Genomic DNA, 25,009 nt, shown 5'->3' with positions numbered 1-25,009 from the left:
AGAAACTCCTCCCTTAGGCCCTGTTTATACGTCGCACAATCGTCGAATTTAATTGGGACGAAAATAATTCAAGGACCATTTAGCAATTAAATTCGACGATTGTGCGACGTATAAATCGAATTAGATTCGTCTGGTAAATTAAATTCGTCCAAGACGTTGTATTCGTCTCGGTAGGACGAAAAAAATATCGATAGCGCGTCTTCAGTTTAGACGTCGCACAACAGACGCATCGAATTAAATGCATACATTATCATAATGTATCCCCATTGAGCCCGTGGTAGATTCGTGGAAAGTTTCGTTCATGTCGCATGCGCACAGGCGTCTTCTCGCGTTTTTCGCACGTTGTTGAAGTATGTCGTCGGTTGTGGAGGAAAAATGCCGTCCGCTTGCATAAATTGCAACACGGACCACAAAATATTCATGCATAGCTTGTGGGAGAAGCGTGTGTGTTCGGTTGGAATGTTCGATTGCTAAAGAAAACGAAGAAACGGTGGGATGGGAGGCAAACAAAAGTGTTGGTTTACTGTTTGCAGTGTGCCCTGGGGGAGTTTCTGTCACGGTTTTTTTCTCAATGTCGGGTCGAATGTTCTTTAAAATAAAGTTGAATGTTTTTCTTGACACTCGAAACGCTTTCTCGAATCTTCCTTCATCATATGTCGCCCAGACCAATTCCTACCATCATGTACGTGTATTTCTGATACTGCGACGACAACTCCGGTCTAGTAATTGTAACAGCAGACAAATCGATAAACAAACTCGCGCAAGAAACATTTTCTTCATCACTACCAGTGTCAACATTCGACGTCGCAGCTGCCTTCTCTGCTGTCTTTCTCTGGATATTTTCTCCAGCAATAATGCCTTCGTAAACCTCGCCAGGTTGTTGTTGTGTTGAAAAAATTTCGCGATCTCCCGTTAGTTTTTGCGGGAATTATGTCAATTATCCTCGCCACTGGTCAGAAGTGCTGAAGACTCGGGTGAAAGATTAAATTCGGTTGAATTAAATTCGACGTCTAAATCAGGCGGCAATTAACGTCGAATAATCGACGAATTTAATTTGAATTAAATTCGTCTGAATTAAATTCGACGTATAAACAGGGCCTTAGAACGTCTTTATTTTTCCGGAAATATTGGGGGGGGGGGGGGGTCGTACTCAGTCCAGTTTTGAAATAGCGTCTTATTTAAGTGAAAATGTGTTTAAAACGTTTTGATATTTACACTTACATCAAAGTTTATGCGATTGTCACTGGACGACTGATTTTCTAGCCTTGAGGTTGTGACGGGCCTTACTCGCTTCTTCTTCTCTTCAAAGTGCCCTATATTAGGGGCTAAGCTTTTGACTGCTACAATAAAATGCATTTTTTTTAAAGATCGTTACCTATGTGAGGTTTTTTGACGGGGGCCGGTGCTGGAATCTTAGTTATCAGTAACATTTTCGGTGTTTTCTCAGCAATTTGTTAAAATTTCAACCCATTTTCAGCTGACAGTGAGGGAAGCAAACGGCGTTCGTGATCCCGTTTCACGAACAAAATGTTAACCAAATTCACGTGTCACGTATACTTGAAACAGCAGAATTCGCGAATCACCTGTCTTTTCTGGCTTTTTTCACGCGTCGGTCCAATTGCATTTTGCCCTTTTCACGTGTTAGTACGCATAAACACTTTGCTACCCTCAACAGTAAGTTTTGCAGATTTCACATATCTCAGCGGATCCGTTAAAATTGCGTCTGTCATTTCTCAGCTAACAGTTAAAAGTTTGACAAACTCTCAACCTGGTTCGTTAGAATTGCGTGACCTGGGTCAGCTGCGTGACCAACGTGATAGCATTATTTTTGCCGAAGTGTAACCTGGGATAAATCAATCCAACATGGCGGCGAATTTGAAGTCACGAAGCCACGAAACAAGTCGAAGACCTTTGAGCCATAACAATAACTACGAGTTGTGTAATATACCATTTCCTGACTTACCAAAGAGTTTAAGATATGGAGTGATTGCTTTTACCTCTGTAGCGTGTTATCTAAATAGCCTGGACTACGATTTGGTACACGATGATGTATTCGCGATCAAAGAAAACTTGGACATTCGCCCGGAGACTCCACTACGAAATATACTGTCAAACGACTTTTGGGGCAAGCCAATGTTAAGCAACAGAAGTCATAAGTCGTACAGACCGCTCTGCACGTTAACTTTTCGAATGAACTACGCGATTCATGGGCTAGAACCTTTTGGATATCATGCAGCAAATGTTGTTTTACATGGATTCGTTTCCTTGTTGTACACGCTCATGTGTGAGGCGGTGGCGTTCAAGTCGAATGTACTTGCATTTCTCGCAGGACTTTTATTTGCTACACATCCTGTTCACACAGAAGCTGTAAGTATTAAAAATGACAAAATCGAACCAAAAATCAATCGAACCCAATCGAACACCAATGGGCCATTCCATTTAATATCCACCCCCCCCCCCCCTTATTGAGGGTTTTTGGTCTCAACCCCCTCGGAAATTTCATTTGAAGACCCCTTCAGATTTTCTTGATCAAAGTGCCGACACATACCCCTCTTCAGAAAAATAAAAAGATCAAAGGCTCTGACATGGCTACCCCCTCGGAAATAACTGCCGGAGACTTCCCCCCCCCTAGGATTTTCTTAACCCTTAATAGGGGGGGGGGGGGTGCGGATATTAAATGGAATGGCCCAATCGTTCAATTGGGCTCAGTAATCAAAGAAAATCGAACATCTGTTTTTCTGTGAGTTCGATTTTCGAACCAATCGAACCAATTGAACACAATTGAACTTAATCAGGTTTGATTCTGTTTGGAATCTGTCTCTGGATAAGTAAATGACACAGGACTAATCAGGGGGATGTTGCACCATACATACATATCCACAATATAAACAAACATGACTTAATCGAACGTTCGAGTTTGTTTGATTGGCCAAACTTTATTGTAATTTCGATTATGTCCCATTACCGAACCCAATCAAACGATTGTTGTTCGATTGGGTTTGATTACCCACCATCTGTTGCATACACCGGGAATAGTGTCGCTTCTCATGTTCTACATGTATTAGTATTCATTCCCCGGGGTATCTAAAAATCAAACCAAAATGAACCAAAGTTCAATCGAACTCATTCAAACACCAATCATAATTGAACAATGTTCTAGTACGCATTCATTCTCCGGGGTATCTAGAAATTGAACCAAATCTAACCAAAATTCAATCAAGCTCATTCAAACACCAATCATTCGATTGGGTTCAGAAATCGAACAAAATCGAACAGCAAATTTGCTGTCAGGAGTTCGATTATCAAACCAATCCAAACATCCAAACCAAACAAACAACATAAAATGCGATTAGACTTGATCCAAATTAATTTTTCCAGAATGCATCTCTTGACACCAGAAAGTTTGGTATTTGAAAAATCAGAATGTTTGATTAAACTGTACTAGTGCCGACTGTTTGATAATCAAAAGTTGGATTGTGTTCGATTGAGCAAATATTGTTGTAAGTTGGATTATGTTTGACTGCCAAACGTTCAATCAGATACCCTAGGATTCATTTTATTGGGCTAAACCGCACCCCTCCCCCTGTTGTGGACAGGTCTTTCGTTCTTACCCCTAAGGAAGTCCGTTGAAAACGTCTTAATCTCTTAAGAGTCCACCACAAATGTCTTACCCCCTGGAGAATCTATTAAAAATGTGTTAATCCCTCCTGAATTCCATTAGAAATGTGTCCACCCATAAGAAATTCTATGGGATTTTTGGGTTTCACACCTAAAGAATGCCAGGACTTTTCACCACCATAATTCCCAAAATGATTTCTTTATTTCCGATCTTACCCCTAAGAAATCCACTATTTTTCACCCCCTTCTCCTGAAGTATTTGCTAATAGGGATTCTTTTTTTTTTTTGGGGGGGGGGGGCAGCATTTCTTAAAATGCAATAGCCCATTTTAGTGATGGCCTGCCACAGTATGATCCATCCCCCCATCCACTGGTGTTATAACTTACAGTAGCCTGTTCTAGGTGTTTGGTTAGCTGGGGAGCAGCGCAAAAAACTTGATTAGCACGAAGAACGGCGAGGGGCAGTAATTTTTTCGCTGGACGTTTTTCGGTTGCTCCCCAATTAACTGAAGGCCTGGAACAGGCTATTGTAAAGGTAACTCACTGTATTACCCCTCAGATTTGGTATGTTGAATGATTTCAATCTTGGTTCATTCACAGCAGTTATCTGTTATCTTCTCAGGTGACAGGAGTTGTAGGACGTGCTGATGTACTGGCATGTATGCTGTTTTTGCTTTCATTCATGACCTTTGTTAGGTAAATACCCCTAATATTATATTTTTATAGACAGAAGGGGTTGTTTTTCGTAAAATGTCAGTTTACCACTCATGTTTTAATATGGTATTGAAGTTATGGAAGTTATATTAAAGAAGTGTTATATAAGGGATTAATTCTTATTTCATTTGTAAATACAATCAACCAGTAATATTTTCAACAAAGCTTGCAAATCCTGTATATGAATTTGTGCTTGGGCATATTCAAAATGCACAGTTAATTAAGTTAGTTGTATTATTGTTTTGGTTGGAAAGCAAAAGAGGGGAGAATGATGGCTTATAGACTGCTCAGTATCACAATCCCCTATTTTTCCGTATAGTCATAGAGAACAATTGTTGAGTCCGACAGGCCCTCATCTTGGTTCATGAATGCAAGCAAATACTTGGGAGAGTGCAAAAATCCTGTGGGCAGGGGCAGAAAAATACTCTCCCCAGTTTTTGCTCGTGTTCATGAACCAAGATGGCGGCCCGTCCGACTCAATCTCTAAGACTTCATGGAAATAGGGGACTGTGAACAGTCAAGAGGGGGTGGGGAGGGCAGGGGGGTCAATAGAGGATTCACAGTATTGAATATGTTTTTTTCACTATGATGCAGGTCCACAGGAAAGAAAGGTTGCTCCTGTATCTTATACATAGTACTCTGTGTGATCCTTGGTTCTATGGCAATGCTTGTTAAAGAACATGGCATTACAGTGTTTGGTGTTTGTGTTGTCTATGATTGTTTAGTAATCAACAAGCAGTTAATCTGGAGGTAAGACTACATGTACACTGTAAAAAAGGTTGATGTTATAAAACTTATAACCTTTGCAATCTTTAGGAATCTCCAAGAGTTTTTGCATGAGAAATCTTTAGATACTTCTAGAAATTGTCAGGTCATAGACTGATAGGCCCTTGTTGACGTTTCAAGCCATTTGATTTGACTCAGAAAATGTTAACAGTTATTTGATTTGACTTATGTGCAACATAACATGTAATTGTATTTCTAGTTTTATTCCTCAAATCACTTGTCAGTATTGTTTAGCATCCCTTCTACTATTAATTTTTGTACCTGTCTCTAAATTTTTCCTCCCTGCCCTGGGGATACCCCTGGTTATAACTCTAGGGATTTTTGCTGGGGGGTTCTCCTCATGGCCTTAGCTAGGCCTGTATAACCGGTGAATAGATAGGCCCATGGCCATTTTTGTTTTTGATTATAAACTTGTAGCATTATGGATATCTACAATGCAGCTTTGTGATAAATTTATTGGCCAGACTGCAAAATCCTCAGGTAAATCTTGGGTTAGTCTGTTGAGGCTACAGCATCTTTTTTGACTTGTAGACTCTTTAGAGAAAGGAAATTACATGATGCCGAGTTGTTTAAGCTCCTGTTGATCAGAATACTAGTTCTCACTATATCAGTAAGTATTCTCTTACTTGTATTGACCTTCATCAATGCTTTATTTACAGTCAGTGCCATTCTCATCCCCAGAGCTGCTTGTCCCTCTTAGCCGGCAGAGCCTGTGGCACAAGGAAAAAGTGGCCCTGGGGACACATGATTTCATTAGCTAGATTTTTAACAAAGAAAATTTAAAGCTAGCCAATCAAATCAACCGTTTTAGAATTTCCTACAACAAAGGGAATTTAAAATGGTTGATTTGATTTGCTAAATTTAAATTTACTTTGTTAAAGACCGAGCCAATCAAATCATGTTTTCCCAGAGCCACTTGTTCCTTGTGCCCCAAGCTGAGCTGGCTAAGAGGCACAAGCAACTCTGGTGACGACAATGAGTCAGTGCTACATGTGTTATAGACTGCATATTTATTGATAAGGCACTAGAGAATCTTAAAGTTATGATGATTTGGAATTTGTCATCCTTGTCACAGGTTCTTTCTCTTATGGCCTTCAGAGTATGGATGCTTGGAGGTAATCTTCCACATTTCACAACACAGGACAATCCTGCATCATTCTCAGACTCACTTGCAACTCGCATCATGACATATTGTTATCTAATTGCCTTTAATTCCTGGCTTCTGCTGTCACCGAGTGTGTTGAGCTATGATTGGCAGATGGGCAGCATACCTCTAGTGGAGTCACCCTTGGATTTCCGCAACCTAGCAACAGTGATGTTTGTCATAATAGTGGCACTTCTGGTTTACTCTGCTGTGTTAGCAAAAAGGAGCCATGTGAGTTAGTAACATTATATCTTAGAGAGACAGTAGACCTCTTTTAAGGACGTTCACGAGTGCTAATTGTTTATGTGCATTCTTACTGTGCACGTAATTCATGCCGCAACGTCACGCCACGTCATGCAGAAGTGCGTGTGCTAAGAAAACTTTCCAAACACATATATGGTGGGTAGCCAGTAGTCCAGGTGGACTTTTTTCAAAACGTGAAAACAAGTATCCTGGTCAGCGCGGTAAGAATGCTGATCATGTCCCTTTAAATTAAAATTAAATGAAAATTTAAATTAAAAATTAAATTTAATTTTATTTAATTTTATTTTAATTTTATTAAATTTTATTAAATTTTATTTAATTTTATTATAATTATAATTATAATAAATTTTAATTTGATTTTAATTTAAATTAATTTTTTATTTTAATTTAATTTAACTTAATTTAATTTTTCTTTTAATTTAATTTTAATTTTAATTTTTAATTTTATTTAATTTTATTTAATTTATTTAATTTTTTTTAATAATTAAGATAATTTTATTTCTCTATTTCTAAAATATTTACAATTGCTAAAAATACATTCTGACTTAAGTTTGAGCATACATTACAAATACGACTTATTTTTGGTTGTCTATATTTAATTTTATTATTATTTTATTTAAATTTAATTTAATTTTAATTTAATTTTAATTTTAAGTTTAATTAAATTTAAAATTAAATTCAATTAAAAATTAAAATTAAATTAAAATTAAATTAAGAGAAAAATTAAATTAAAATTAAATTAAGTTAAATTAAATTAAAAATTAAATAAAATTAAAATAAAATTAAATAAAATTAAATTAATTTTAAATTAAATTTAATTTAAATTTAAATTTAAATTTAAATTAAATTAAAATTAAAGTTAAAATAAAATTAAAATTAAGTCAAAAGAAAAATAAATTAAAATCAAATTAAGTTAAATTAAATTAAAATAAAAATTAATTTAAATTAAATTAAAATCAAATTAAAATTTAATAAAAGTCAAAATAAAATTAAAATTAAATTAAAATTATATTTAAATTTAAAGTGAATTGAAATTAAATTGAAATTACATTGAAATTAAATTAAAATTAAAATTAAGATTAAATCAAAATAAAATGAAAATTAAATTTAAATTTAAATTTAAAGTGAAGTGAGGTCTTAGGTGTCCAATGGCATGATAAGGACAGATGATGAGAGAAGGAAGCAATCTACTGTCTGTCTATCATAATTAATATGAGAATTTTAAATTTCTTACTGTTTGTTATTTTAGGGCTGTGAACAGGATGTTCTTGTGTTATCTCTGGCTTTGTTATGTATTCCTTTTCTTCCGGCTTCCAACCTCTTCTTCAGAGTCGGATTCGTTGTTGCTGAAAGAATTCTGTATATTCCAAGGTAAGTGTCCTCCCTCCTCAAAGCATGATTGAAATATTTTGTTTAGGTTTATTATTCTACTTAACTTCAGTTATATATACTGGCTATTGTACATTTTGTTTTACTTTCATGTAGCTTCAATTTTATACACCAGTTATTGTACATTTTCATATGGAATATGTAAATGTAATGTATCTGATTTTTCTATTATAGTCAGTCATATATTTTAATCAGGCGTGATTGGTCTAAACACGTCACATCGCGAAATTAATCCAAGTCTAAACTTAAATTGGGGTATATCCAAGAATCCAGTAAATATTTTTATTGGTTTAAACAAGTCATGTGATGCAGCCAAAACTGGGGAATAAAAATGAAGACTATTGTTTATTTATTATTAAGAATTTTGCAGCAGATCATCTGATTTTAACCAACTCGGCCAACGTCCTCATCAGCTAAGTAACCAGGGATATTCTGCACGTTTTGCAGAATAATTATTTATTAGTTTGCACACAAAACGGAGGATGCCCGTCTGCTTAAACAGACCAAGACCGCGACCTTAAAAGGGGAACTTATTACTGTCAACTCTCTGAATCGGACACCATCAGGACTGGCTTTAACTGTCCGTTTTAGAGAAGTGTCCACCTTGTTGTTATAATATTGTCACTCGACCCTTACCGTATATAACTTCTAAATGTTGTTGTTAAATGCGTGAAGGAATTTTCTCTCTGGTTCAGAGACTTGTCCTTCTGATAGGCGACAATTGGACGTTTTAGAAAATGTTTGAGCTTGGTTATTTCTCATGTATGCGAGTATGGCAACGATTTTATCGTCGTAAGTGATGGCCATGGAGTTCTTTAAAGAAGTGTTTTTCAATAAGCTTGACCGGTTTTTCGGAAATGAATTAAGTCATTTCCTTCGTCAGTTAGCTCTATGCTCATGTAGTTGTGAGCGGGTTATGACCTGAAGCTCACAGAGGAAGCGCTCTTTTTTATAGCTCAAGGAGAACTCGCAATCAAAAAGTGACCAATGAGAAGTCGTCGGTTTGCATCAGTTCTATTGTTATGGATAAACAATAGACGCCAACTGGTCGGATGCAAATTTACACCGACATTTCGGAAACTTCGGATGGAAATTCAAATGGTACGCGCCATTCTGTTCGGAAAGCTTCAGACTACTGGACGGGATAATACGCACTTTTCACTCATTTTAGCCTTTTCAGCAGTTTTGGCTCTATTTCGAAACTTTTCCTTCTCCCATGAGGTTAGGTTAAATCGTTTAATTTTCAAGCATAAAATTTTCAACCGGATGGTTTGTGTAAATGGTAAGCACCCCAGGTGTCCCTCTTAGAGAGGCGTCCATCTTATAGAGGTATCCGTTAAGAGAAAATTTACTAAAAAAAACTTTCAAGTGGCCAGTTCAACTGAGTTGACCAACTTTCTTTGCTCTTTTACTTTGTAGCATGGGGTTTTGTATGCTTGTTGTTTGTGGACTCAACAAACTGGCATCAATCGTGGGATATAACAGAAAACTATCTACAGAGTCTAGAGATCTACAGAGTGACAACAGAAATGGAACCAAAAAATCTTTCAACTCTTCATCCGGAGTGACTTCATACATGCTGCACAAGGTTTTACTGTCAGGAGTTTTTGTACTGATAGGATTATTTTGCTGGAAAGCCGTGGTTCGTAATCGTGTGTGGAGCAGCAGGGAGACCTTGTTTAGGTATATATAACAGTACAACAGTTAGAAACTTGAATGAACTTTTATTTTGGTTAGCATATCCTTTCAACTGTAATTAAACAAGGGAAACAGTAACATAACAGTTAATGTAACATTACAATTAATGAATTTCTTTAGCTTCTGTAAGACGTTTACGGCGCTAAGGTCACTATTCAAGTAACTCACCGCAAAACCGAAAATGTTGTTGCGAGTGTCATAACGTGTGTAAAGCATTCGCGTACAAACTCTTCGTGTTTCCAAATATGGTACTTGGCAAAACCGAATATTCAAACACTGTGAACGCATGTTACACGTTTCAACCCCTTAAAAGTTTCTGGTTATAGTTAGTAAATATAAAGATAATCGTAAATGACTACTACAGACAACTCCAACCTTGCGGTATCCACACTATTACGGACAGCCCGTTATTATGGAAAGGAGTTGAAGTCTCGGCGAATAAGAATTAATGAAAACTACTCCCGACCGGCTATTACGTACTTCCTCAATTAGTGACACCAAGTTGTGGTCCCGATGTCTGTAATGTAAGAGTTGACTGTATTAGGTATTTCAACCATGGCAATGTAACCCTTTATTTTTGGGACTGGATTTTCGAGTTTTCATTTATTATTTGCTTTTCAGATCTGGGGTTGAAACTCTTCCTCACAATGCTAAAGCACATTATAACTATGCGAATTATCTGAAAGATGTTGGAAGGAACAAGGAAGCCATGTTTCACTACGAGACTGCCCTTCAGTGAGTTTACCTCATATGCGATGTATGTGAAGTCTCCATGCAGTATCACATCATTTGGGCACTAATACGACAGCTTACACATCATGTCTGTTTAATTAGTGCACTGGACTCCGGATTGAGCAGTCTGGGTTCAAGCCCTGGCTGGGGTCATTGTGTTGGGTAGCGGTGAATTTAATACTGGGGGTAACCCTGTGATTGTCTAGCATCTCATCCAGGGAGGAGTAGAAATACTCCTAGTCGCTTCATGCTACAGAAACTGGGATAAGCTCCGGGTGATGGGCCACTTGACTCGAGCACACACTTTACCTTTTACCAGTTCTTTTTACCATTACATATCAAAAAAACTTCACTGTCTTCTTTGTTTTTACTTTTTAATTCAGGTTGGCTCCAGATCACGTCAGCGCTCATAACAACCTTGGTACCCTGTTGGAAAACAATGAGGTAGATGCGTTTTCATTTGTTGCAAAAGATGTAACGAACAATTGTAGGCCATCAAACTAACAAAAAACAGATTAAATCATGTGTGACATAAAGCGGTGTTTTTGTTTTCTCCATACAGGAAGCTATGAAACACTTTACTCAGGCCATTAAGCATGATCCTTACCACGCAAACTCGTACTTCAATCTTGGAACACGCTTGGCGTAAGTTACTTTCACTCCCAAGAGCGCCTGAGTTTAAAACTGGAAAGACACCCCCCAATTTAATTTTGAAATATAAGCAAAGCAAACAGTGCCCCCCTCCTAAAAGACTGCTAATTGGTTTCATTTAAATGGGCCCTGTAAGCTGTTTGGGTATCTTGAGTTCGAAAGAGTGGAGTGGACTCAGCATTCCTCAAATTTCAACTGGATTAAGTTTAGAATTTTGCTTTCGTTTAAAAGTGGCTTTAAATCTATACTTAGTCCCAATACCCAAAATCTTTGCAAAATTTCTATTTGTTTTCAAGTATAACTCTGGAATATGCCAATTTAACATAAGGCAACAGGGTTATCCATTTGGTGGCATATTTAAACAGGATAGGATATTTTGTCCATGTTTGTTGTTACCCGTTTAAGAGGCTGTATCTGTAATAGTGGTCTGCCCGATCTGGCTTGTTAAATAGATTTCGCTCTTTTCTAGTGTGTTGCAAGACTTTCATGTACTTATACTAAAAACACAATTCACTTGACCGGATCATTAATTTTTTTCGAGTTTTTAAGGATTTTCGGTTCACCCGAACGAGCACTTGTAACGACCACTGTCAAGGCTTAAATTTACCACAACTTTGAAAATTAATTAAAAAAGAACTAACAACTTCTGTACCAAACAAACACTACAGCCTGTTAAATTATGTCTTTTTAATTTATCACACCAACTTTCACGAACATTGAGCTCGAATCAAGCTAGCAGCAAAACATTAACGACACCCCTATCACACACCTTGATGAAACACTTGAAAACGGCTCAGATTCAAACTTTATTTTTGAAAAAGTGACGCGGTCTACTTCAATCAAACCAACGCAGCCGAAAAGTAGATGTAATAGAAAATGTTCCTATCGAAAAAAACCTTTTGGTATCGTCTTAATGAAATATTTACAGCTGTGTAAACTTGCCCAATTTCGAAGATCTTCATGTTTGCAGCCATTTTAAGGGACTCGTCAGGACGAGGAGTTTCATCAACTGGCCTCGCAGACATACCTCACACCTTCAGAAATAAACAAAGATTAGATATAAATGCAGTGCAGTTCAACTGAAAGAGAATAAATCGTGTTTAAAAATGGAAGCTCGACTTACATTTTGACTGTTACGGACGTCTACGGACGTACGGTTGTTACTATTGGAATTTCGCTCGATGATTCCACTAGAAATAACAATATTTGACATACAAACTTCGACTTAATTTAACCTATGAATCAGCTCAAGGCAGTAACTTTGTGCTTTTCCTTCCTTACTGGCGTACAGCAAAGATTTTCCATCGCAAAACGTTGAACGTCGAAGAAACAGCTGAAGAAACGGCCTGTCGGTCACTACTTCATGTATGAGGCACTATACGGTACACATACGGTACACTACGGTACTCCATACATGAAGTATATAACCGACCAATCGATAAACATGTCAGTTTGGTCTTCTTTACCTGATGCTTGCTGTTTTGTCGTGAAAACAACTTCGCTGTACGCCGGTAAAGAAGGGAAAGCACGAGGTTACTAACTTTAACTGATTCAAACGCTACATTCAGTCAAAGTCTGCGTGTCAAATATTGTTATTTGTTGTGGAATCATCAAGCGAAATTCGAACAAGAATGACCTTACGCCCGTAGAAATCGTTGAAATGTAAGTCGAGCTTCCATTTTTAAACACGATTTATTCTCTTTCAGTTGAACTGCAATGCATTTATATCTAATCTTTGTTTATTTCTGATGGCGTTAGGTATGTCTGCGAGGCCAGTTGATGAAACTCCTCGTCCTGACGAGTCCCTCAAAATGGCTGCAAACATGAAGATCTTCGAAATTGGGCAAGTTTACACAGCTGTAAATATTTCATTAAGACGATACCAAAAGGTTTTTTTCGATAGGAACATTTTCTATTACATCTACTTTTCGGCTGCGTTGGTTTGATAGAAGTAGACCGCGTCACTTTTTCAAAAATAAAGTTTGAATCTGAGCCGTTTTCAAGTGTTTCATCAAGGTGTGTGATAGGGGTGTCGTTAATGTTTTGCTGCTAGCTTGATTCGAGCTCAATGTTCGTGAAAGTTGGTGTGATAAATTAAAAAGACATAATTTAACAGGCTGTAGTGTTTGTTTGGTACAGAAGTTGTTAGTTCTTTTTTAATTAATTTTCAAAGATGTGGTAAATTTAAGCCTTGACAGTGGTCGTTACAAGTGCTCGTTCGGGTGAACCGAAAATCCTTAAAAACTCGAAAAAAATTAATGATCCGGTCAAGTGAATTGTGTTTTTAGTATAAGTACATGAAAGTCTTGCAACACACTAGAAAAGAGCGAAATCTATTTAACAAGCCAGATCGGGCAGACCACTATTACAGATACAGCCTCTTAATTACTGGTTAACTTTGTATTTTTATTTAGGTCTTTAAAGCGCTTGTCTGAAGCAGAAGCAATGTTAAAAGAAGCAATCAGGTAATACAGAAAACTTTTTGCAATTTATAACATGGCGTCTACAAGTTATCCTTTCTACATATTGAAAATGGTTGCGATATGTCCAGATGTTTCTAGAGCTGTGCGTGCTACCGTCAAATTTACCACAGACACTTAATACCACAGAAGCCAATGTAGCGCGTCTTTGAATTTGTTGTACTCAATTTGATTTTCAATAGATAGTAGTAGTGCTCGCTAAATGATAATAGTAAAAGGCTGCAGACGTAGATAAAGATTGCCCTACACAGTTTAAAGCCCTGAGTCGCCAAACGAACTCGCTAGTTTACTCACAAGTGAACGCTAGTTGTCAAAAAAGCCATTTCAGTTTGATCTCGACGTAAGTACGTGCAAGTTCTGACCAAACAAAGTCGACACATGGCTCTATTAAAATTTGAGGGCTTTACTTGAATGTGCAAAACTGTGCCTACCGTATCCGTCTAAACTACGATAGGCTTATTTTGATTGGGTAGATACTTTCTTTGTCAGGTTAAAACCAAGTTATTTGGATGCTGTGATGAACGTTGCTGGTGTGCTAAGTGAACAACAGAAGTACGATGAAGCAGAAGAGTTTTACAAGAGAGCTTTGACTTTAGAACCCAACAACGGTGATGCGTACAACAATTATGCAGTGTTCCTTGGCAACAGGGGTGAGCAAGAAAGATAATAAGAGTTGCTGTTCACATAGTGAGACTGTTCTAACATATGGAAAAGAAAACAGTTGTCGCGTTTAAAGCTTTAGTGTAAGCGATAACTACATGAAGTACCGGAAAAGCTGGCCGGGGGCTTATTTCTTTTCTTTTCTTTTTTTTTTTTTTTTTTTTTTACAGTTCACTTACTTACATCGCTTACGGGACAATTACCTACATCACTTACTGGATAATTACTTACAATACAATTACTTACATTACTTACACTACATTAAGCTACATTGTATTAATTAATTAATTAATTAATTAAAGAGACTACTTACATACAATACACGTTACTTACAATACTAACAAAGTGCAACACTTATTAAGGTTGACCTACAAATACAATTATTTCCGTACAGTGTTAGCCTTAGGGTTTTCTTCATTTTTTTTTAACAGTTGCTTGTTGCTAAATACGTTTAATTATAATTATCACCCACTTAGATTTCTAACGATTATCATTTGACGCTGCTCCAGTTTTGAGGCTGTTGTAACATGCCAGAAAGACAGAGAAATGTTTCATTTCAGGGGACAAGTTGCGTGTCCTACAGGACCATATATAATATCTCGCCACAAGAAAATTAAAATTAAGTTTCTGTGATGTGTCTGGCCTTAGGCCTAAAACTATATTTAAAGAAAGGTTGTATGTTCTCAGCGCAAGATTTTGGCTTACAAGAAGTTCCTTAAAGTTTTGCCAGAAGGTAAAAAGTGTCTTTTTAAGACACTTTTTTTTTGGGGGGGGGGGGGTGGGGGGGGAGTTGACGTGGAGGTTTTTAAAGACGGGGTCTTATTTCAACTCATATTTTCATATTTTAGTTGCGGCACATATAAAAGAAAGAAAGTGAATGTTTTTTGTTTTAGTCCTGTTTGGTAACACATTTTCACAAAATAGCAACAATAATAAGTAAATGTCGTAAAGGATGAATACCATTAAAAGTGTATTTGTTTTGTTACTGTTACCATCTAGAAAGGGGGGGTACTTAGTAGAACTTTCACGGTGTGACAGTCAACATTAAATTCGGTGAGCAAAAACGGCATTTTTTAATATAGAAAGAACCAAATAAGAAATTGAAAAACTTTCTGGCAAAAATTTAACTCGATGAAGTGTTTTCATGTACTTGATTGTCCTAAATTTTTATACCTCAAGGTCGAACAGCTGAATCCTTGACAAATTACAATACTGCCCTGCAACTCAATCCCAATCACACAGTGGCTTTGGTGAACATGGGTCGACAGCTGCGTGCGGCTGGGAACATTCCGGAATCAGAACAAGCTTACAGGAGGTTTGTATTAATATATATAACGCAATGTGGACATGTTGATTGCATAATTCCTGGATGTGTTTCATTTGAATCAAATTCTAGTCAAGGAACATAAAAAATGCAAGAAAAGTGCTAGTATATACGTCTGTTTGGAACTGTGGAGTGTTACGTTTCTTGACGCCTTTTTTTGACGCTATTTTAAGTTTTCTTCAGTATTTAGCATTCTATTTTAAAGTGCCTATGAAGTAAAAAAATGTTTTGCTTTTTTTGGTAGCTTATTATGTCTACTTTCCGAAAAGCTAAAAAAATAATAATGTCAAAGAGAGAAAAATCGGACTTTTTGCCGCCTAAAGTGCCCTCAGTAAGACAAAACAGTGGGTCCGGAGACTGGACACGAATTTGGCTCGGATGACGTAGTTAGTGGTTCCACGGATCAGTTTACACTTAGATTGTGTTGATACACAGTGAAGTTTACTACTTCAGCTGAGATTGTTGCTGCTTTTTCGTTGATAAATCGAGATCTTGTCCGAAAAGAACGATATGTTGCCATCTACGGACTTGGCAGAGCGTGTTTCTAGCAGAAAAGAATCGCACAACGAAATATCGTGACACTAAATGGACTGAAGTAGTTAGTTGGACCTGTCCAACCGCCGCAAGCCGATCAAGCGCTCTTTCACATAAGCGCTGGTCGACGAGGACGATCGAAGTTCGGCGAAGCAGATGCAAATGAAAAATTCCCTGTAAAAAATGAACAACTAGAATTGTTATTGTTTCCAAAAGCACGTACATCGACGGGCTTTGATTTTGTGGCTGGTTTCGCAGTGTCGCAATGTGCTTCGGAATTGACACGAGCGCTGCTTGCCGCGCCGGGGTTGCTTGCTTGTCGAATGTGTAAATTCAGGTTACGGTACGCCTATCCCGGTGGTTATTCGGTATTATATCACGATTTGGTGATTTTAATACAAGAAGCGATCAGTTGCTCGCTTTCATTTTGATTGTGTTCTTGTGTGGGAAAGCACAGTGGACTGACATAATGATTTCTCCGAAGCGTGAGAGCACTGAGAGTATACTGAACTGAGTGACATACGTAATTAAACTTGACAACACGGCAAGATAACACTTCTTCAAACTCAAGATTAGCACTTTTTGACTTAAACGAAACCAAAAATTTCCTCTTCAAGAATAAACAGAGCTGTAGTTGTTTCTCTTTATGGTACGTTAGCCCTACGGAAGATTTTCAACCGTCTTTATCCGGATACGATCGATCGTTTCAATTGTTTGGGAAAGGAAACGACTGCTACCTTACGAATGATAAAACGATCTACTAACCATACAAATTAAATTTGGAGGAACGAAGTCTCATAATAAAAGAATAACACGTATACTGTACCCAGCTGTGTAACATGTTGTAAAACTCCTGACGCGACTGCTAAATCTTTCTTTCGGCTAGTCAGGGCAGAATGATATAGAGACGATCATATCATTTACAGAGATAACTCTTTTAATAAATTTCCTCTTCGCTTCATGACTTTACCGTTTCATTTGTGGCAAGGATGAGCTTGTGCTGAGAACAGCGATCCTTGAACTGCCGACGGAACAGAATTCGTTTCTTCTTGCGTTTTCATCAGAACGAATAGCTTTACGATACAGATGGAAATTTCGCTTCCATTTACTCTGCGAAGTTTCACCAAAGGAAATAAGTGTATTTGTTGCAGTTTCGTTTGCGCAATTGCCTTTGTTTGACTCAAAAGCCGAAATATAGCTTTCGCCAGCCCTCTTTGCTCTCTTTGCGCCATAATCCTGGTGTCTTTAGAACCACTAAGTACGTCATTTCCGGTGAAACCCGAGCGTTTGGCCGCGCGCGAAAAGGATGCACTTAAAATTGCGAAATCCAAACTTCGAGGCTCAAAAAATACTAGAAAAAAGCGCTTTTGATCGCTTAAACACGTATATTCGTGCTTACTATGACATAAACTAGCAAATTGAGCAAAATTATTTTTTACTTCATAGGCACGTTAAGTTCGCGGACAAACTAGTTGAAGCAAACGCATTTCAAGCGTTTTTTACAAATGTCCTGTCCTGCAAGCGGGTAAAAATATTTTATCCCCCACTCCCCCTGCGCAATGTTGTTTCTTGAGGTTTGCAGTTCGACAGGCTTTGTTTTGAAAACATTAAAGTATTACCAAAACTAAATTCTGTTAGCTAAATTAGTGGAAATTTGCTAAGTGTTTCAACAGTTTTGTCCAAGATTGTAGCAATTGGCTGGTTCCATTTATACATCCTGCGGCCGTGTTAAAATTGAATACATTTGAACCGCCTGTCCTAAAGCGAACAGTCTTGGCACCTGTTTGTTTCACTTAGGAGAGATGTAAGTTTAGGGAGGTTTAAAATGTTTTATTTGTATGTGGCTAGGACCACGCATACGTTTCCGCTTATGGGGGTGTCTGTTGGCTGAGGTTATACTGAACTGACGTACTTTGAGTAAAAGTTTAAGGCTGGTTCTTATATGATCGCCCCGATCGTCTTTGTCGCTTCTGTCGTTTGCAAATTCTGAGGCGATCGTAGGCGATCGAAGCGATTGGAAGCGATTAGGGGGTTCTCATATGATCGCCTCCGATCGTCTGGTTTATTCAAAATAGGGTTAATCAAACAAGATAATAATTCATGATCTTTTCTTTATTCCCGCATATGAATATTCGATTTTATTCCGATCGACGCACGTTGTTTTTTCAAAACTCCGATATCGCTTATGGCAGCCTTCGATGCAAAGGCAAAATTCGTGGCCTCTTATCTTCTCATTATTGCCGTTTTACGGCGAAGAAGCAAAAGAGAGGCCAAACGGAAACGTAGTTCTGGGTAAAACTGATGCACCATGGGACAGTTTGGATCGCTTCGATCGTCTCCCTCTGTGGCAGTAGTTCTCATATAATCGTTCGCGATCGCCGCGGTCTGCTACCGATCGCCCGGATAGAACACGAGCGATCGAAGCGATCGCGATCGCCCCGATCGCAAGCAAACTTTTTGAAGCGACAGAGACGATCGGGACGATCATATGAGAACCAGCCTTTAAGCCGTAAACAAGGTCTTACTCGCACTTTATAAATACAATATATATATTCGGCGCATTTTATTTAGCACAAATTATGCACTTTGTCCTTGTAGAGCTTTGTCAATAAAGCGGGAACCAAGTACTTTGCAGTTGCTTGGAGTATTGTATTACCACAACAAGCAGTTAAGAGAGGCTGAACTGGCTTGGAAACAGGCATTAGACCTGGAACCATCAAGTGTCGAGACTCGATCAAATTACGTAAGTACACTTTATAATTTCTTCGCTGATGGAAATCTATACCAAAATTGGGCAAATCGATGTCTTATACAAGTATCGAACTATCAAGACAAAATTCAAATGATACAAACAGTAACTCAAGTAGCTTTAAAGGAACTGCGTCACGAAGTTTAATCAAATTTAGGCATGGGAAATGAACAATAAATTCGGTGAAATATAAATCAATAACACATCAAATACAAAAGAAGGTAGGATGGCCAAAAGCATAGTTAGTAGAGGAGACTGAAAAGACCGAAAAAAAAAAACTGAGAAAGACCGAAAACGGACAAGAACACGATAGAAAGTTTTTGAAACTCGCACTACTATTCGGACGCCATCTTGAAATGTTGTGTGCAGGGTCAATGTCACGTGACGTTAAAATTCGTAAACAAAGACATACTTCTTTGAAGTTCGCCGAGATTCCTAACCAGTCTCCTCTACTAACTATGCCAAAAGTGAAGAAGATTGAAACGGATTGCGACATGGGTTCTTGAAATACTGTTGGGCTGAACAGACACATTTGGTTGTAATTAGGCTATGGTTTTGTCATTTAGATCCGTAGAAGTATTTTCTTTGCAAGCATTAAGTTTCATAGCGCGTATTTGGCAAAACGTAATAAAATAAACTTAACTCAGCCATGACTCAGTCCCTTTAATAAAGAAAATGGAAATGAATATTCTCCAACAAACTGGCCCTTTTTAATCGAGAGAGACTGTAGACAAAGTGCTATGCGTACATACTGACAAATCTGTGGGCGTCAGCCAAGGATGTCGTATAATAACAAACTACCCCATCCCCTCACCTCCAATCAGACCAAAGAAAAACCTTTTTGGGGGCAAACATAAGCTCCTTGTAGCTAATTATTGAAATTTTACGGTGACAGAGAGCGTGAATTACTATCACTTAGCACTTCAGCTAGCATGCAGCCTTTTTTGGCAGCTTCTAAAGATCTTTTTCATGAAGGGTCCTGTGCCATGGTTGTTTATGACATCACTTTCCTTATCCCCAGGCCATTCTTCTTGGTCAAACAAACCGACTCAATAAGGCCGTAAGCATACTAAAGAGCCTGGTTCTAGATGATCCACAGAACATTGGACATTATAAGACATTGGCTGGAATGTATGCTCAGTATGGGCAATTCGATGAGGTAAGTTGCTGTTGCTTTGAAAGCGTTTGTACTCCTCTTTTTTAGATCTTGCAAGGTTTGGTGTTTCACTTTTAATGTAATGTGGAGTTTTGAAGCAACTGCATGTATGCACTTTTGTCTGTTAACGTGTCCGTCCTTGAGTAAATTACTTTACTCAAGTGTCAATGTATTTAGCACGACTGTGCTAATTGTGAACACTGCAAAAAGTGAAACAAATATTATAAATCGAACAGATACTTGTTAAAAATCCCAACTGGCAGGAGGCGGACCAGGTGGCTATATATAAAACGCAGAGGAGTTGAAATTGGGACCACAGAAGACAATCCATCTAGTGACATACAGGGAGGAGGATTTGAACCCAGGACCTTCGGTTTACAAGTCCAGCGCCCTAACCACTCTGCCATGCTGCCTCCTATGAATTATATCAAACGTTTATCAAAAACGTTCAAACACGATCAAACAAGGTGTCCAAACGGGAAAATGTTTGATCGTGTTTAATTTGTTCCCCAAATATTTCCGATTTGAACAGGTCCCGAACTTGCTTGTCACGAATACGTATGCATGTTCTTCCTTAAAAGCATACAAACCGGAGTGCTACCATTTTCCTCTTTCTTTTATTTTCCTGTTGCAGGCTCTGCAAGTTATTGCTCAAGCTCTTAGTCTTCATGAGAACGATACAGACCTTTACTTCCAACAAGGAAATTTGTATAAAGACCTGAACAACATGCAACAAGCTAAGAATGTAAGTGAAAAGTTACATCAACAAACCTAATTAAAGGACTATGTCACGATGTTTCAAGTCCTTTTTTTCAGATTACTTTCAAAGTGAAGGAAACCTCGAGATGTCAGTTTTTTTTAAGGAATAAAATATTAACGAAGAAATAATAAACCGAAAATAGACAAGGCCGGTGACGACTGAGTACTGTTAAGAAAATTGAAAATATGGCATATTTCTTCAATATGCATCGTACTTGATGGAGTTCCTTGAACTTAAGGGGCTTTCCATTTGTCAGAACTGGCCGGCCAGACTGGTATATCTGAGAACAGAATTCCGCTGTTAGTCAGATTTGTCCTGTCAAATCAGCCAATACATAAATATTATACTTTGTTATGGTGGATTTGTGTGAAAATCCCGTGAAAAAGGCCCATTTCACCCTTAAAACCACCGGACCGGCCGGTCAGTCCTGACAAATGGAAAGCGCCTTAAGTTAAAGGAACTCAAACGTAAACACACACTGAGGTAACTCGACAGATGCAGCCGCTATTTGGGTCGTCACACGCGTCTCGTATAAACGACTTTAATAACGGCTGCAAAGGAAATTACAGTAGAGAATGATATTGATGACAATGACATTTCTTTCTTTCATTCATTTTGCCAGAGAAAGGAATATCAAACAAGATACAATAAAATAACTTAAATTAGTTACAAAGAAAAAGAGGCGGGGAGACCGAAAAGCAAGAGAAAGCTTTGCGTGATTCGGCCTACCCAACAGAAATAAGTTGATAACCAATAGTTTAATATTGTTTCATTTTGGTTCTATTTTGCATTCAACAGCGGGGACGATGACGCAATTTTTTTCTTTTCTTTTCTATTTTCTTACATCTCAAGTGCTCTATGCAGTGCTATCTTATATTGAAAGACGGTGTAGCAGATACTTTTTATTTTCTCAACAGAGCTTCAAGATGGCGGTGCAGCTGGATCCAGAACACGCCAGTGCTCATTTGAATCTTGGAGTTATATTCCATCTTGAAGTTAGTAACAATCCTGTGTCAGAATCGTAGAGAATGTTACCGTATTGATCTACACATTTAAGTCAGCCTTGTGTTAAAGAAAACGCAGAAAACGTTCGAGGTGTATGTATGGTAACACATTCCTTTTTTTAATTTTGCTTTTTTGTTGTTTTGTTCAGTTGTTTTTCATCCCTTGACACATCATATGTAACCAAGAAAAACAAAATCGATTGATTAACTAAGTAAGTTTTTTTGCACTGAAAAAAAGCCACCAAAGCTATAAGAAGTGCAATAAAACTTGTAAAGGTGAACGGTATTCTACAGCAACAAAATTAAAACAAAATAATGAAAAAAATAAAAATACATTTATTAAGCGCCATACTCCACTAGCTGTCCATGGCGCTTTACTATATTGAATAAAATTAACAGAAAATAAAAGTGTAAAAATCACAAGTCCAATACATCCCTTAACAGATCAGACTCAATCTAGGTTTTAAATACCGCTACCGATAAAATAAACAAAACTGTCAACAAACTAACGGTCATCGGTCATCATATGTTTATAACATTTCTTCACAGGGTAAACATGCAGAAGCCAGACGTCATTATGAGATCGCAGCGAAGCTTGATCCAGACAACACCACTTTGAAACAAAACCTAGCAAAGCTTCAACGCCTGGAAAAGAAAAACAATAACTAACTAGCAAAAGTACAAAGTGCAGTTGTAAAAAATGGGCACATCAAAGATGAAATGTCCAAAAATTAAAAAAAAAAATGTTTTATGAAATGAAACAAAGTAATACTACGTGCAATGTGATTGGTTCAAAACTACTTAATAAAAACAGCTACGGCTAGCGACGGCTCCGGCCTTCCGAGTTTTCCAGCCAAAGGCATTGAGGTCAGAGATAACTTTGCAGAGATACAGATGCATTGAAAAGAAAATTTGAACTACAAGGATACTTGGGAAAGGAACACTTGTATCACATGACAATGTGTCAGATAAGTGTTTCTTCACTAATTGTGAAGGCAACTGGATACATTTGTATGACAGAATACTTATAGTCATGGATAGAATAGGTCCAGCCAACAAGATTACGAAAACACAAACCGCCACTAGCAGCAACAAGTTGCATTAGTGCTTGCAATTTTTATAAACGGTACACATACCGTAAAATTCCGGTTATAAGCCCCCCCCCCCCGCTTATAAGCCCCCCCGGTTATAGGCCCATCTACCTGGAAACAAAAAAATACATCCGATTATAAGCCCCCCCGGATATAAGGCCCCCTCTACCGGATGACAGTACTGAACAGGGCTAAATGTTGCTTTATTATGCGTTTTTAACTTAAAAACGTATTTCAGTCAATACTCCCGTGACACTTTTCGAAACGTTTTTTTCATTCCGCTTATAAGCCCTCCCGGATATAAGCCCTTCCGCTTATGAGCCCACCCAAAACCCCTTACGAAGTTGTATAAGCCCAGGGCTTATAACCGGAATTCTACGGTATAGGGTAAATTCTTTGATCCTCCCCTTCTGAGGTGGTTGACGCGCATATCACTGACGCCCATTATGAAGATGCAAATTATGAGAATAAGCGACGTACAAGCTCATTTCGTATTCATAACTATATCATCAAAATTACTCGCCTGCTTCGCCAGAGATCAGTCGCGAAGTAGCGTACAATCTCAACAACAATATCTAACTTACAGCACGGCAGCAACAAAAGTCGATGCAAAAATATGGGAGTACCTTGAAATTCAGGTGAAAAGAGTTTGACACAAAACTGCGGAATAATTTTTTGAAAAATGTTGCAAAACGCAACTTTGGAGTTTGGAGAAGGTTTTCAAGCATTTTATGTTTACAGAACTAGCGAATACTTTTTAACGGTTCACACGATCAACAATCGGCTAGGCACTCTGATTAAGCAAACATTGGGTAGGCTTCTTGCGAAAATTGGGGTTCGTGGTTTGTTTCGTCGACGAGCGTCAAGCATAGAAACTTTCAATAGAATGTTAGAGTTGAATTCACATCACCTTAGTATTTCCGGACTTCTGCTCCAACGATTTTCCTGAAACTTGGCTATGTTATGTGTCAAGTGAATAATATATAGATTTAGCCAAGCCTAAAAGCGGAGCTCCACACTTATTTTATGGTTCTAAAAATTTTGTTAAAATACTCTCATTGAAAATACTGTTATTGAAGTTATTTAACGTTTACTACTCAAGAAAGATCCATTGCAGAAAGAAATCGTCACTCTAATCGCAGAAATTGCGCTCAAAATCCTATCATTTCCCTAGACAAAAAAGTATGATTTGATCCCGCGATACAACGGAAAACAATAACCTGGTCAGCGATCAGCTTCTAAAAATACATGACGTCAATGAGCTGCACACCTGAACCCGCAATATGGACAAGTGATACTGGTCAGCGGATACCTTGTTTTGACAGCTGGCAATTGATCATAACATGGCTGTTCAATATTAAAGAAACAAGCCGACGTTAACCTTAACGTTCGTTGGGGTATGATAAGATGGCATTCTCCTTCCCCCACTCGGGTTGCCTTGTGAACCCCTTCCCCTCTCCGAGAGTCTGTACCAGAGAGAAACGCGTGCGCTCACTCGATAACCAGTTTTTTGGCTTCCTGGGTTTACCAAATTTTCTTACCCCATGGTACTCCACTGGCGCGCGAAGCGCGCTGGAGCTCCGCTTTTATTTGTTTCAAGAAACTTAGCAGAAGTATATCAGCAATTTTTTTTTTTTACTGGATGCGATTTTGTCAAAAAAGTTAAACACAAGTAATATTAACAATATTTTCCCCAGTTCAATCAAATTAAATATTACTGAATGATAGACGAAAATGTTTCCAAAATTTCAGCCATCGCGTCAGAGCCGAAAAAGTAATAAAGAAAAGTTTGACAGGACGAGTGCGCCTTCAATAACTACGGAGCCACCTTAAATTCGGTGGAATTCAATTTGTTTTCGATGATTGGTGTTGTTGAAAATAATTTCTTTCAATGAAATATTTGAAACAGTAACATAGACTAACACCATAGCAATTTGATTTAAAATATTGCAACCAACATGTAATGTAATGTAACACGGAAAATAATAAAAAAAACTATTGGCTAACATATGACGTATTTGACAGTCTTCTCGATGGTATGAGGTCACAGTTACTGCTTCTGTGCTGCTCGATTCGGATTGATCCGGATCAATTCGGAAACGATCCGGATCGATTCGGAAACGATCCGGGTCGATTCAGAAACGATCCGGGTCGATTAAAAAAGATCCCGATCGATCCGGATCGATCCGGCAACAATCCGGATCGATTCGGCAACGATCCGGATCGATTCGGCAACGATCCGGATCGATTCGGCAA

General features: G+C 38.0%; 1 protein-coding gene and 1 long non-coding RNA gene across 2 annotated transcripts; one reads left to right on the top strand and one right to left on the bottom strand.

Moving 5' to 3' along the window:
* Positions 1-1,850: 1,850 nt before the first annotated feature.
* On the top strand, positions 1,851-24,755 carry LOC144642769 (protein O-mannosyl-transferase TMTC1-like). The gene is made up of 18 exons (XM_078501833.1): positions 1,851-2,367; positions 4,240-4,313; positions 4,926-5,081; positions 5,649-5,727; positions 6,193-6,492; positions 7,775-7,896; positions 9,334-9,597; positions 10,234-10,347; positions 10,728-10,788; positions 10,907-10,989; positions 13,410-13,460; positions 13,965-14,125; positions 15,315-15,450; positions 18,592-18,736; positions 19,764-19,901; positions 20,533-20,643; positions 21,576-21,653; positions 22,212-24,755. The coding sequence occupies exons 1-18, from the start codon at positions 1,864-1,866 to the stop codon at positions 22,329-22,331; spliced, it is 2,697 nt and encodes an 898-aa protein (XP_078357959.1). The 5' UTR covers positions 1,851-1,863; the 3' UTR covers positions 22,332-24,755.
* LOC144642858 (uncharacterized) lies at positions 11,391-12,258 on the bottom strand. Its single transcript, XR_013568805.1, has 2 exons — positions 12,119-12,258; positions 11,391-12,029 (listed from the first exon to the last, which is right to left on the bottom strand). It is a non-coding gene; the product is annotated as an uncharacterized LOC144642858 (long non-coding RNA).
* Positions 24,756-25,009: the final 254 nt, after the last annotated feature.

This window comes from Oculina patagonica, chromosome 2, assembly GCF_052425735.1.
Source record: "Oculina patagonica isolate OP01 chromosome 2, crgOcupat, whole genome shotgun sequence".
NCBI lineage: Eukaryota > Metazoa > Cnidaria > Anthozoa > Scleractinia > Oculinidae > Oculina > Oculina patagonica.
The sequence above is the reverse complement of the archived record's forward strand: the minus strand, read 5'-3'. Positions and strand labels throughout refer to the sequence as shown.